Below are 15,479 nucleotides of genomic sequence, written 5' to 3'. Positions count from 1 at the left end.
AATTCTGTTGAGTAAAAATTATGCTGTTATCATAATGAATTGTATGAATACATTGATACGCTCACACCAGCTGATTGGTAAGACTTGTGATGTACAGTCGTGATGAGAATGTTATTTTTAAAACTGAATAAAGCTTGATAATGATAAGGAGAGCCTAATGTTTCTCTTTATTATTAAATGTAGAGTCTGTAGGTTTGTTTGTTGCAGTAAACACAACATTCAAATTGGGCCCCTCCTCCACACGGCCCCTTGCCGTTGACAGCAGATGTCAGAACACACCCACCCCCCAGCACCACCTGCAAGTGACGCAAGAGCCGTTACAGTTACAGACGTGAATGCACAAATTTACAAACCTACTGCTGGCTCCGTGTCTCACCTCACCTTACCGTTTTTAGATCGGTGGGGCAGAGATACAAGCTGCTCAGCTAAACTATGGAGGCATATGGTATATCTAGCTTTCCCTCATCAAACGCATCAAGTTGTGACCTGCACATTCACCACGCCATGAGATAATAATGGAACGTTACGAGACCGAGTTGTTTTCGAGGAAAATGCACAGCCGGCACTACATTTCAGACAGGGCTGCTGGGTGGAGTGATTTCAAAAGCGCAAGTAGTTCAGAGTATTTGCTTCATGTGTTGTAATGTTACATAATTAGACATTATTTCATGGCGAATGTGCTAATAAACTCAGCTTTCCAAAAAATGGGGTTTATCATATTTTACATAGGGCCAGGTACTATAGGTTTGGATTTTTTACTTTAGGAAATTAAATCATCATTTAAAAACTGCTGGGTTATCTTTGTCGAACATTAAAATTAATTTGATGATCTTAAACATTTAAGTTTGACAAATGTGCAAAAAAGTAAGAAATCAGGAAGGTGGAAAATACTTTTTCACGACACTGTACTTCATCAAGCAACAGTCCTTCTACATCAGAACAGAGGTATTAACATAACATTACATTTAATGTCACACACACATGTGAATGCTAACGTGAACATCTGGAATATAACCAGGGTCTCCAGCTGCTCACCAATTTTTGTAAAAGAGATTGTAAAATGTTCGTATGAGCTTGTCTTTAAAGTTAAAGCTAAAGCTGCAAAATAAATCTAGTGAAGTACAATACGTCACACAGAACCTCTCTTTTGATTTGGTGACTGAGCTTTAGTAGGATTTACTGTAAGTTAAATCTGTCCTATAGAAAAATAAAACATGTATAAAAGAAAATGTAGAGCAGAATACAGTGACTACATGTAAAACATTATTAAATCATCTCTTGGATTTTATTGAGTTCTTTTTAATAATATCACCAAATCACTTTATGATACAGATTTTCATGATGATAAAGATGTTAAACATGATCCCTAAAACTGGAACAGGCTCAGCTACCTATATGATCATTTAGATGCTTTCAAGTCCAGGTTCCCATGATGACTGGTGCATGTACTGATGTTTCCCATGATTCTGAATGTGTCCTGGTTATTTCTTCTTACTTATACATCCTGAACCAAGTCTGAAGTCTGATGGTTTCTTCAGGCTACCTGGAACCTGCAGCCAGGATGAGTTCCTCCAGAACATCAACCTGAAACACAAGATACAGGATAAAGATGCTGTGAGCTGAAGGAGGGAGAGAGGAAAAAGTAGGTAAAACCTGCTAGCTGTTAGCTGTTAGCTACCGTAGCTCAGGCGTCGGTCTCCCGTCAGGAACACTAGAACCGCCGTGAGGTCATTTTGACCTCTCTCGCTTCTTAAAATGCATGTAACTCTGTTTGCGTAAAAACCCTATGTCTCCCAGTCGATGACTTTTCCTAAAAGTGTGTTCTACATCATCTTATGCGTTTTCATGATTCTAGTATAAAAGAGAACGAAAAAAATTGTGATTTTAACTAGAACTGCCAAGAGGTCATTTTGACCTCCATTCATTCTAATGCAAAAACGGTAAATGGACTGCATTTATATATCCATATATATTATATAGCCAGCCAGACACACATCTCAAAACACTTTATAGTAATGCTTCACATTCATATACACACACACACAAAAAATAACAATAGTCGTTGCTAGGCAACCAATATAGACGACTCTTTATTTTTCTATTTTTCGAACAGTGTGTGTATATAAAAATGTATAAAATTGATTTTCTAATCATTGCAATCTATGCTAAATAATGTCCATTTAGTCACTCAGTTTGTCAGTTGCCACAACACAACACGAGTTCAGATATTAGAAAGTTGTCAAACAGTTAAACAGGTGTCAAACAGATAACAAATGAACATTACTCATAAACATTGAACATAACAGTGACAGTCTCTTGCTCTCATGAGAAATGGACATGAATTCAGAAATTTGTAACAATTTTGAAAATTTTTATATACACACACTATTCGAAAAATAGAAAATTGATGAGTCGTCTATATTGGTTGCCTAGCAACGACTATTGTTATTTTTTGTAAAGTATGTGTCTGTATATGAATGTGAAGCATTACTATAAAGTGTTTTGAGCTGTGTGTCTGGCTGGCTGTATAATGTATATGGCTATATAAATGCAGTCCATTTACCATTTTTGCATTAGAATGAATGGAGGTCAAAATGACCTCTTGGCGGTTCTAGGAGTACATGGAATGTTGGCGGTTCTAAAGGGGCGCATGACGTCTGTCCGACTACCCATTTCTCCGACCATACATTTCTTTATTTTTGCGTCCATTAGTCCGACCTCCCACTTCTCCGACTTAAGTAGCCCTAACCCTTAACCTTACCCTAAACCTAACCTTAACACTATAGAATGGGTAGTCGGATAAATGAGCCGTCGGACTTTTGGGCAGTCGGACTGATGTATGCTCCCCAGGTAAAAGCTGCCGTTTATTCCTCAAATGAAGCTCATGTTGAGCCTCTCCGGTACAGTTATCCATCACTGCTGTTGAATTAGCTGCTAAACTGCTGGACGCTAAAACCGAGGGGGCGTCTGTTTGTTTACAATTCACGAAAGCAACGTGAACGTACTGTACGTCTGTCAGAGCGGCGTCCCTAGCAACGGTGTATTTTACTTAGCAACGATCTGTTAAACAGGAATAACAGACTGTTAAATGCAAAATCAAGATGTAAACAAATATCAGAAATATCAATAAATTATCGGAATACGACATTCAATAGAGCCATGTAATAAAAAAAGGTTTATCCACTATTTTTGTGAGATTTGATGTCACAGCCATGGATGTATTAGGTCACTTTGGAAGTCGGTACCCAAGATGGCGCTGTGACCGGCTGCGACCGCTGTGTGACGTCACGTGATATCTATCTAATAGATAGACACTGGAAGGACCGCCCAGAGGAGACGAGGTAGAATCAGCAACTACTTTTAAATCACTTCCTAACACTCAGTCATTTTTGCAGACTTACTTTTACAGTATATGATTATACCATTTTATTATGCTTCTATCATTCTTCTGATGCTTTTATTGTGAGTTTCTTTGTTGCTTTGAAACAGCATCTTTACTTCCATCTCTGCCTTTAAACTTATTGCTGTTATTGTTTCTGCCACAATTGTTGAAGCACTTCTTAACCTCTGTTTAAAAGGTAATTCCATTCATTCTGGAACACTCCTGCCATTGATTAAAACATTGATTTATTATATAGTTAGACTTGGCGCTTAAGGCTCCACTCCAAAAAGCTCCCTGGATTTATATATTGATATATACGTGTGTATAATGAAACCGTGTTTACTGCACGTTTTATATATATCATTTTAGAGCTGCAGTAAACATGTTTTCATAATTACTGTCAGGAGATACCCAGCCATGAAATCCATAAACAAAATGATGTGTTTGTGCATCTGAAGCTCAGGTGACGTCTGCTTCAGGGTGAACTACTGTACAGGTGAACTGGTTTATCTTGTCACTAGTGTTGTGGAGGGATGTTTGTGAGTCCCAGTGAGTACCTGCAGGTCCCTGACCCCCCTGTACCGGTCCACCTGTCCCACAGTGTTACCTGGCTGCTGTCTCTGAACCCAAAGTTCTTCAGCTGATACACAGTCACTTGTCCATCACTGTCTCCGGCCAGGACGCAGTCTGTTTGTGTGGCAAACAGCAGGGTCGTCATGTCCACACCTGGGGCGGCGCACTGCACGCAGGCTGGGTCCAGACTGCAGGAGAGACAGGGGACATGTCAGAGAGACAGACAAGATGAGACTGCATCGACGGGTACTGTCTTCAGTCCCACTCACATGCTCGAGGTCAGGTCCCAGATCTCCAGCTGTCCCTCACTCACCACTCCAAACACTGTGGCCCACTGTGGGGACCACTGGATGTCACACACTGCCCTCTGGGCCGAGGTGAAACTCAACACGGGTCTGAGCTGGTCCTGCTTCCACAGCTGGATGGTCCAGTCAGAGGAGCAGCTCAGGAACACATCTGGACTGAGTGGACACCACGCAACATGGTTGACAGGACCCTGAGGAAGAACAGTGACCCATGGTGACAACAGCAGCAGTGACAAGAGGTCAAACTATTCAAACTGTTCCTTTCAATTCGATCCACTTCAGGAATTTACCAACATGGTGGAAATTTGACACACAGTGACCTGTAAAGTCTAATAAGCACTCAACATCACAACAGCTGAGGAGCCAGTGAGCAAAGCATTGTGGGATAGTGACTTAATCGGTTTTACAAGCTCACTACCTGAAGAAATGAAGTATAACTATAAGAGGTGAGCATGGAATATGCAGTTTTTTTTACCATCGCTATAACCCGTTTGTTAATACTTAATACATTTTTTCAGAACTCTTCACACACACAATTCCCAAAACAGTTAATTTCATGCTCAAAATCACACAGTGTAACTAAACACAGACACATAAATACAATAATACACTAACACTATTCACCAAATCTACTAAAAACACTAACAACTGATGGAATAACACAAACTGAATCACTTTACATGCTGTTTTACAGTCAACAGATTATTGTATTGATCATAAATTGACTTTTGTGCTGTAATTTTCTCTTGAGCCTCTCCATATTTTGCTTTTGTTGGGTTTAGTAAATGCAGGTATTTTGTTTCTTCTTCTTTTTTTGCAAACACTAGAAAAAGTGAACAACCTATCTCAGAGCAGCTTTGCAGAATGAACACTTTACAAAAAAAGAGAAAAAAATTACAAAATGTCTCAAGTAAAGCAACTGAAAATTACTGCAGAAAAAGAAAAATCATTCACATATGCAAAAGCAATGAAACAAAATACAGGTCATACATTTGTTTCAATCTACTGTTCAGTTCAACCTCAACCTTTAGGTTCAGCTTTGAACATGAGGTTTTCTGTTTTGACAAACGGCATGAAAGCAATTGAAAATGTAGCAGTTAAAGCAGAAGTGAGTGATATATTTGTGTTAATATAAGTCTTAAATAGTTATATCTTCCGACAGCAATCACTTACATAGAGTGTTTGGACTGAAACACGGGTCTCTCAGTCCCTCTGCTCTGCTCTGAGCCGAAGAGAAAACATTTATCGTATCCTACAGTTTTTATCCAATGAGGAGAGAGAACGGCATGCAGGGCTGTGTGTGCAGCCAAGGAACGCCGTGAATGTGGTGACGTAGCGACGAGGACTGTTATGGTGCGTTCAAGGAAACTCGTATTTTTCCGACCGTGAAGTGGTACCAGTTCGATCTGGTACGAGTTCACCGGTCGGAAGTTACGAGTGGCCGTTATAGTGACTTTCACCGGTAAAACAGGTCGGAAAAACACGAGTGGGTTGCCTGGAACGCTACAAAGTCGTAAGTTGTGACTTGAAGCTGTAATTTACGATTTCAAAAGCCTGCCTGGAACGCAGCATTAGCGAAAACGACCGGATCACTCACTTCTGCTTTAACATCTATTGTTTTGGTCTTAGTTGAGCTTGTGTGTAAAATAAGTTAAAACAAATTTTAAATGTGTTAAATGTATGTATTTTGTGTCAAAATAAGAACAAAAATATGTTAATTGTGTAGCCCACACAGGCTGATGTTGTGCTAACTGTGTGAAGAGAACAACGGGTCATAGCGATTGTAAAAAAAAAAAAATAACAGTAATAAGTTTAAAACAGAGGAAGGTGGAGGATTTTATTCTGAAGGACTCACAAAGTGTTTCCTGAAAGTCTCCAGGAACTGCTGAGTGTTGGAGCAGGAGCACTTGTGGATGAGGCCCTCTCTGGTACCGACCAGGTAGAGACTGGAGTTCTGCAGGAGGAGGGAGAGACGAGGACACACATGTCCTGCAGTTAGAAGTTTAATGGACAGGGAGAAGTTACCCATCATTGGGAAAAGACCTGTGTAGGTACGAGTGTTCAATGGACACTGTACTGTAGCCAATAAAGCTACTTCAATACATTTGCACGACTGCATCAGTCCATGAAATGAAACCAGCCTGAAACCAGTGTCTGCTCCAAACTTACTGTTGGGTGGAAGTCAGCACACAGACCCGGTGTCAGTGTCGACAGAACATTCTCTGTCCTCTGTCCTTTATCGCTCTTCTTCATGTTATGAATCCTCTTCAGCTTCATTACATCTGTGACAAAAGATTCACAGCTGCTTTGAAAAGTTCTGTACATTTTTACAGTTATATACAGAGATGAGCTGCAGTCCACAGCCTGAGGACTGCTCACCACCTGATTCCTGGTCAAATATGATTCCTGTACAACTGAAAGTTGTTCAGTCACATCCTTATTTTATTAAAGTCATGTATGCAGATGCATTGTTTGCTATGTTCCTGTCACCCAAATTTGCCCAGACACTGAACCATTCCAGTGGGAGCATCATTTGTAATTCAGTTATGAATCCTTCACCACCTGTTTAGTAAAGTGACATGGAAAGTAACATTTATAAACCATACATGAAAAATGTACAAATAACTCCTGGCCCTTACGAAGCCTTTGCTGGTTGTATTGTAAAGCAACATACAAAATAACATAAGCTATGTATGAAATATTTATAAAAATACAACTTGAACGTGTGTTTTGTTCTTGTATTTCCATGCGCTGTATTGGCAAAATATCACAGTTCATTATTCCATAGCAATGTAACTTGATGTATGAATGCTGAGTCATGCCTTAAGAAGCTGTCGTGAGTGCATTACAAACAGCTTATGAAAGGTCGTATGAATGTGCTACGCACCAACCTGTCAAGTTGAGTGTTGCATATCACCTGTGCAGTCGAGGCCATTGTTGAAGATGGACCACTTGTTGGTCCTGCCGTCTGCAGACACAGAGAACAGAGCCTCGGCCTTCTCCTCTCCTGTGAAACTCAGCTCCTGTTGAGTCCACCTGAGCTGCCACACTGGGCCCAGGTGCTTGTTGGGACACTCGCTGTGTAGACACACGAAAACATAAGGAACAATACTGTGTGTCACATCACTGAACACAGTCACTCACACACATACACACACACACACACACAGAGTTCTCACCTGCTGCTGAAGACACGTGGCCTGTCGTCTTGACTCTGCACGTTGTAGATGGTGATGGTGCCGTTGTGCAGGCCCACAGCCAGCTGCCTGGGACTGTTGGCTGAGAAGTCCAGAGAAGTCACAGCGCTGTCGCAGAGGAAGACTCGCTCAGGCCACTACGGAGGAGGAGACACGTGAATGCAACTGTCACTCAGTACTGTGCATGAGGGGATTTACAATGCTGCACAATGACTACAAGTCAGGGAAGGTTAAAATCCAGGTCAAATTCAAGTCTTACTGTGAGGTTTTTGAGGCTCCAGCAGCACACTAGACCTGGTTTCTGATTGGTGGAGCTGGATTCACCATAACCCACAGCCAGGAGGTCCTGACAAAGACAGCACACACACACACACAAATGCTTTCAGAGGTAGAAGAGTAAAAGAGTAGAAGATCCTATTGGTGTTACTGTAATGCTATGCTATTTCATAGGCTGCACAGTTTAGAATAAATGGACATAATTGACAAAGTCCAGACACATTTCCTCTAACAGAGGAACAACAGATTGTTGTTGGTGCTGCTGGAAGTATCAATACAGTGTCTCAATGCATTTGGCACAAGAAATGAAAATTAAATTAACCTCCGTTATGGGATGTATTCATCACAAAATGATGCTGTTGAAGTCCAGTCATATTTTCATGTAAAAAAAAAAAAAAAGAATCACAGTTGTTCTGTATGTCTCCACCAACCAAGCTGCAGGAATAATGTTCACAGTCACCTTCCTTATGAATTCATGGCCAAAAATATGTTGTGTGGGCACAATTAATACCTGAAGTTATTGATGACTTCACTGCTGTGATATTTGATCTTTGATCACCAAAATCTAATCAGTCCAAGTGAATGCTCGTGCAAAATTTGCAAGAATCACCTTCCAACTGAGATAATAGTGGGACAGACAGATGGACACCCCCACAAACATGACATGACGATATCTATATTCTGACCATCCATTTCATCAAACCCCTCAGGGCTACATGAATAGTTACATTCATGAAATATTCTCCAGCCATTATTTCATCCCCTGAGGACCATGAATGTCGCTCCATTCAGTAACTGTAAGGATATCCAGATAACCAAGATGATGAACTGAAGCACTGCCACCCCTGGAGCTGTGATTATCAGTGCCAGCAAGAATGACTAACACAAATGTCTTCAGTCAGTGAGAAATGTTCTCTCACCAGATGACAACACTGGGAGTCAGAGGAAGTTTGTTTGGTTGAGCTGATGCACAACAACAGGATGTCACCTGGAACAACATCAACATCAACTCTCATCAGTAGTATTGACAGTCTCTGTTACCCGGTACTTCCTGTTCCAGGCCATGCAGCTGACTCTGCGTCCTCTGGTGAGCTCACAGCTGAAAGACCACAGATGTTCCAGATGTGGAGATCCACCGCTCTCTGTGTCCTCTCTCTGCTCCAGGGGCCCAGGCTTCACCACACTGTCTGGGTCTGACACAATCACACCAGGTTGAGGAGTAATATACATACATGTATAATTGCATGTCCATTTGCCTGTATGTGTGTGTGTGTGTGTGTGTGTGTTACCTTCTAGTACAGGCAGCTGTCTGTACGCAGCCAGCTGAGGTTGGAAGATGTTTCTCAGGATGCTCCTCTCCGTGACCAGTAGGCTCTGCTGGAATTTGGCTGACAGCAGGATGAGCTGCAGGTCGGACTCAGCATTTAGACTGCTCCCAAACACCTCCACTTCCTTCAGTGAGCTGGCTGCACTGGCTGACAATATAATAACACAATAACACAATAACACACACCTGCACCTAGAGTCTGCAGCATGACAGAGAGGATACTGAGGCAGTTTGTGACCTTGACCTTTGACCAGTCAAGTCTGTTCAGTTTGTCCTTGAGTCTAAGTGAATGTTTTTACAAAATTTGAAGAAATTGTGGGATGGACATCCTTAAAACCTGCCGACACCATGCCTCTGGTTCTGACAGTGTGTGGTGCAGTGTCTCTGACTGTTACCTGTACTGGCTGTGCTGCCCACTGACACACTCCTCTCTGCAGCTCTGCTGCTGTCCACCGCAGCCTCTGGATGGTCCGTCTGCTCAGGCTCAGGCCTCTGCACCGTGTCGTCCTGCTCAGGGCTGCTCAGTGTGTCAAACATGTCCCAGGTGCTGACAGTCACGCCTGTGGAGAAACTGTCAGATCATTAGGAGAAGCTGGACACAGTCCTCCCTGTTTCTTGCCATTCTGGATTTTTTTTTTTTTTTTTGATAATTTCAATTTTTCCTGTGCCCCAGGTTCAATATCCTGTTTCTACTTCCCCTTGGACACTTCCCCTCCCCATTATTCCAAACCTCTAAACTTTTTTTCCGCATCTTAACTTCAGCTTTGGGTTAACTATGCTGTGTGGGTCCTGGATTTAGGTTTGTCTTCTTCTTCACTGTCTGTGCAGTAAAGACTGGTTACTCTGGCCACATGGGGGCAGCAAAAACATGTTAGTGGAGCATTTACTAGAGATGGCTGTTTCCTCAGGAGCTGGTAGACCCCAGAAACAGAGCTGAAAGGAATGGGATATCATAATGCTCCTCATGCAGAGTTTGTTCATAATGTGAAATACTGTCAGTGTTGAGTTTTGAGGTGACTGTGAAGAAAATAATTGAATGCATCTATGAGGCCATGAGTCTGACCTGCATCCACCATGACGGTGCTGTCACTCTGGGCGGGTTTGTTCTTAGCTGCTCCATTCAGCGTCTGCACTGCTCGATCCATGTACTTATCATTGCCTATTCTGTTTCTGCAGACGTCGGCGTACTGATTATTCCTCACTCTGCGGAAACAAGGTGAACATGACACATGCTTGTGAAAACAAAAACTATATTACATTTTCAATCACTGATCACAGTCACAAACAGAGGATAAGTTCACTCACACAATCACTTCTGCATCATCAGCGTCCACTGACACCAGGGTGCTGGGTATGTCCAGCAGTGAGATGGTGTCTGTCTCAGAGATGTAGATGTCTACGACTGTCCTCAACATTTCCTCAGTCAGCTGTTCCTTCATAGAGTCTCTTTTCCCCTGCACATCTGGAAGAAGGAACCAAAGACATTAAACAACAACAAATCCAACAAATGGTACATTACAGCTGCCTGCTACATTGAACTGTGACATTCTGTCAGAATTAGTGTAAATCAACCTGTTCTCATTATGAATCTCAGAAGTTAAACAATACAACAAAAAACAGGGAAATTGCATACATGTATTTCAAATAAAAGAAAAAAAGTATTGTAGTGTAGACCTGGGAGGTTGATGGCCATATCCCGTTTGGAGAATGTGTCCTCCATCTCCTCATTCATCGACTCTATTGTGGACTGGCTGGATATTCTGCTGCTGCCTAACACTGACCTGACAAAAGAGCAAGTTGACGCCAGCAAAGTTATTATTTAGACTTTAGTACAATCTTCACTATGTGGCTACAAACCATATTTCAAATATGATATGACTACACTGTGTTTTATAAATAATCATATTCACAGGTGGTCCATCTCAATAAATGAGAATATCATGGAAGAGTTCATTTATTTCAGTGGTTCAGTCACTAAAACACTAACGCATGTCAGATTGCACCTTCCTCGGGGTGTGTGAAGCAAACAAAGCAATTTTAGTAGCAATCACTTCAGCTGTTAATCATTCAGTCTGTGCAACTTTCTTACAGGCCTCCAGAACCCGTACAGAACAAGACCACAAGATTATGATTTTTTTTTTTTATCAAACAATCAGAATAAAGTGTTTAAATTCACTATTGTAACCTAATGGTGTCGCACTCTAATCAGCTGATTAACTCCAAAAGTTTCCTGAGCCTTTAAATGGTCTCTTAGTTGAGTTCAGTAGCTCCACTGTCATGGAGAAGACTGCTGACCTCCATCATATTCTACTTTATATCATATATTTAAGAGCTTTGCCTAATCTGACCATCGCCCCAGCCTGTTGTAGTGGTACCTGGAGAATGGCATGGTGAAGCTGCTCATGACTGTCTGGTCTGATGCTGATCCTGCAGATATTTCATCCACAAAGAACCTGCTTCCTCTGGCCTGTACTGATCCAGGATCTGCCTGGTACAGTGGCAGAGGAGTGACATCATTGTCTTCCTCGTCAAACACCTGAAAAAAGAGGAGATATTAGACACCTTCAGCTTCAACATTGCTGCTTATACAACAACATTCATATCCTCCACAGACCGCCCCATCCCCCAGATTGGGGAGTTGTTCTTCTAACCAAGGTGTGTTCACATGCTTTAAGAGTGGAGACAGGTTTAAAGATGTGTGAGTTAACATGTTGATAGCTGTTTCCAGTATTTGTGTTAATTTTTCTAACAGGTCTGTCAGTCTACGTGGACAGACACAGTACAGTACAACCTAAAACCATTTCAGCCAGGAACTTTCCAAGTTGTTTTCCCAACTCTATGGAACTTCCCCATGAATTTCCCAAGTGAAAAACTTTATATAGCCTATTGAATGACACATGCTGAGCTAGAAATGTTATTTGTAACATACAGACTGGCATGCTGTATCAGTTCTGTGTTTGCCCTGAAGTTCATGAAGGTGGCATACAGTAGAGGCTGAGTAGAGGCTTAAGAGCTTGCCGCTCCAAAAGCAATCGTTATAAAAACTCTTTCCTCCCTAATTCTATTGCTCTGTTAAACAAACAGCCAGTCCCTATTCACGCCAGCATCAACCCTAGGCTGGTGGCCTCCTAATTGGAGGAAGCGTAGCGTAGCTCGAGTTTTTACTCTTGATCTTAGGATCTTTTAAATTCCTTTTTTTTTTTTTTTTTTTTTTTTTTTTTTTTACTAAGCCAAGCTTCTGTCCTTTTTACTGTTACTTTACACTTTTCTTTTAGAATTGATAATGCCCACCTCTGATGAGAGGCAGGCTTGGTCTCAGCTCCTCTGACTGTAATAAATGTGACAGAGAAATTGGTACCTATGCACATATGTTTTGGAAATGCTCGAAGATACAAATGTTTTGGAATGAGGTTAAGAAAGAACTGGACACTTTGATTGGACATAACTTGGACCTATCACCTCTTCAGTGTATTCTGGCGGCCAAGGTCTCGAGCGCAAGGAACAACCACAACGCAAAACTCATTGGAATCCTCTTGTATATGGCACGAAAAACTATTCTTAAGTTTTGGATTCATAAAGACACTCCTACATTGGATGATTGGTACAAAGAGGTAATGAGTATAATCCCTTTGGAAAAATTGACTTATAGCCTTCATGATAACTTGGAGGGCTTTACAAAGGTATGGCAACCAGTTTTTGATGCTGTGGATCCCTCTGGACTGAGCTTCAATATCCCTCACTAAGTGACATAACGTGGATGACTCTGGTGGTGTATTCATGTGTTTATGTATGTATGTTTGTAAGCTGTTACTTGCTTTGTTATGTTTATTTAGTAGCCTGTGCTACAGAAAAATGCATGGTTCTGTGGAAACCATATGTAAAGAACAATATGTGCCCCGATTGAACCTTAATAAAAAGAAATTAAAAAAAAAAAAGAATTGATAATGCCGACTGACAGGGTTTTGACGCACTGCAATGCTGCTTCGTCTGTACGTCTATGCCTGTATGTCTGTCACTGTACACATGTCTATCGTTTGTAAGTCTGTCTCGGTACTCCATTGTATGTATGTCTGTCACTGCTTATTGCTGCTTATATGTCTTGTCTTGCTACACGGTGCACTTTTGCCCAAGACGAATTTCCTCTTCTGGGGACAATAAAGTTCATCTGATCTGATCTGATCTGAGAAGCCTGTCAGTCATTGTTGGAGGCGGGAACTAACGTGTGCGCGAGCCTGGAGTGGGAGAACTGGAGCTAAAATTTGGACAAGGATTTTCGTTTTGTTACGCTGGCGTTGGCTTTGGCCCATGGAAGCGGTTTATTCCAGGGACGCTACAATAACAATATGTTGTTTCTATTCGGACTTAGAACCGTATAGAACACATAATCAACATAACATTTCGGAAAAACAACTTCACAACTCGGAAAATGGGGCCATCCGAGTGGCACCTGAACGCAGCATACAGTACATGTGTATTAAATCACCCGAGCAGCCTGTCTGGGGGTGTGGACGACGCTCTTCTCCAGGACTTTGCTGCCTCCACCCAGACTGAGGCTTCTCCTGCTGGAGGTCCCGGCCACGCTGCCGGTGTGTCTGTGGTACAGTCCGTGGGCTCCGGACACGGACACATTCTGAGCCCGAGAGGAGCTGGGACACAGTGAAGACTCATTAATATCAGAGAATTTGGCTGCTGTTCGCTGACATTAAGGGAGAGAATATGTACTTACGGCCTCAGCACCAGAGCGCGCCTCTTCTTTCTTTCTTCTTTCCCCACCGACGTGGACATGATTCTATCGAGCGTTCTAGTTCTGTGGCTCCGTGTATCGGTCGCCATAGCAACGTGACGCTTGGCTCTGTCTCATAGTAACCACTGGAGAGCAGGATCAGCTGATTAGAGTGTGACATCATTAGGTTACAATGGGGAACTTTTTCACTAGGCTACTCTCTTTGAGATACTTCATTTTGTATTTCCATTAAATGTAACCATTATCAAAAAGAAATAAAGACATGAAATATTTCAGTCTGTGTGTAATGAATCTATAATATTTGAGTTCCACCGTTTGAATTGAACTCTACTGAAATAAATGAACTTTTCCAAGATATTTTCAATTTATTTAAATGCACCTTTATGTGTGTGGGTTTAACACTAGTCTCAATGTGCTCTATGAGTGTGTATCCTTAGTTTATTTAAATTTCAAATAACACAACTGAACTGATAGAAGTAAATTTCATTTCATGAACTGGCTGGAGAAGGTGCATCTGTCTAAGCCTCACCTGTTCAACAGTGACCACGACGTGTTCTGTTGGGCTTTTCTGTTTAGTTTCTTTAGTCAAACATTAAGACAGTGAGTCCTCATTGAAGGCTCTATTTAAACATACTGAGTGATTTTCATTTATTTAAGTACAAAGGTGCTATATTTTGTATATATGTGATTGCCTGAAACGTGAGACGCACCTTCATGAAAAGTCATTTTGAAATGGTTCACAAATTAAAATGATCATTGAGGGAAAATGATGTGAAGCAAAACAATGTGTAGTTATGGTCATGTGCTTCATTATGTGTTGCCATTAAATAACAAGACAGAGTGATATAACTACATCAGGTATCTCTGTGTAGGAACAAAGAACAGACACTTACAGTACAGTAGTTAAAAAACACTTTATTTCAGTCCTATGAAAGCATCAATGTATTTTTTTTTTCTTTGTGCTAACTGCTGTCAGCACTGTCGTACCACTGTTAGTGTTTGTCAAAATAAAAGTGTACATTTCCCAGGACATGTACATTTATAATTATTAACTTTATATTATATCTGTGTCTGCATTCACAAAGCATCTTGAAGCTAAAATACTGGCTGTGACAGTCCTCACTAATGTTTTAGTAGACTAAACTTTGGGAAATTCATTACTTCAAAAACAGCACCTCAGGGGCGCCGAGTGGCGCAGTGGGTTAGGCAGGCGCCCCACGTGTTGAGGCTATAGTCCTTGTGCAGGCGGCCCCGGTTCGAGTCCCGCATCGGACGGCCCTTTCTCTCTCTGCCTCCCCATTTCCTGTCTCTCCCGACTGTACTGTCAAATAAAGGCATGAAAAACCAAAAAAAAAAAAAAAAACAGCACCTCACCAATTTCTGCCAGATAGTGATAGAATTTAACAAGGAACATAATAAGGACTATAGAGATACTGTAGTCTATAAGAGATACTTTGTACCTACAGCCAGCAGGCTTTTTAATTCTTCTGCAAATGGTAGATGAGCTGACAGATTCTTATTCTTATTATTCTTAAGAGTTGGAAACTCTTTAAGGAGTCAGGAGAAATCCTTGTGGTGAGATCAAATTTTCAGTGAATACAGACCCAGTCTTTGTTTTATATCCAGCTCCAAATGTTTAGGGTTTAAGGCAGTTTGTCTTCACTGACTTAACTGT

The 15,479-nt window shown here is 41.4% G+C and overlaps 1 protein-coding gene across 1 annotated transcript; it reads right to left on the bottom strand.

Annotated features, from left to right (window-relative positions):
• Positions 1-1,539: 1,539 nt before the first annotated feature.
• Positions 1,540-13,983, bottom strand: dnai4 (dynein axonemal intermediate chain 4; the record flags this gene model as incomplete). Its single annotated transcript, XM_083991341.1, has 17 exons — positions 13,787-13,983; positions 13,544-13,706; positions 11,436-11,596; positions 10,735-10,841; positions 10,366-10,522; positions 10,124-10,263; positions 9,456-9,620; positions 9,023-9,208; positions 8,775-8,926; positions 7,717-7,803; positions 7,440-7,594; positions 7,178-7,338; positions 6,430-6,542; positions 6,116-6,214; positions 4,225-4,451; positions 3,990-4,143; positions 1,540-1,584 (listed from the first exon to the last, which is right to left on the bottom strand). The coding sequence occupies exons 1-17, from the start codon at positions 13,843-13,845 to the stop codon at positions 1,540-1,542; spliced, it is 2,331 nt and encodes a 776-aa protein (XP_083847467.1). The 5' UTR covers positions 13,846-13,983.
• Positions 13,984-15,479: the final 1,496 nt, after the last annotated feature.

This window comes from Trachurus trachurus (genome assembly GCF_905171665.1).
Source record: "Trachurus trachurus genome assembly, chromosome: 17".
NCBI lineage: Eukaryota > Metazoa > Chordata > Actinopteri > Carangiformes > Carangidae > Trachurus > Trachurus trachurus.
This window is presented reverse-complemented; position numbering and strand designations above follow the sequence as displayed.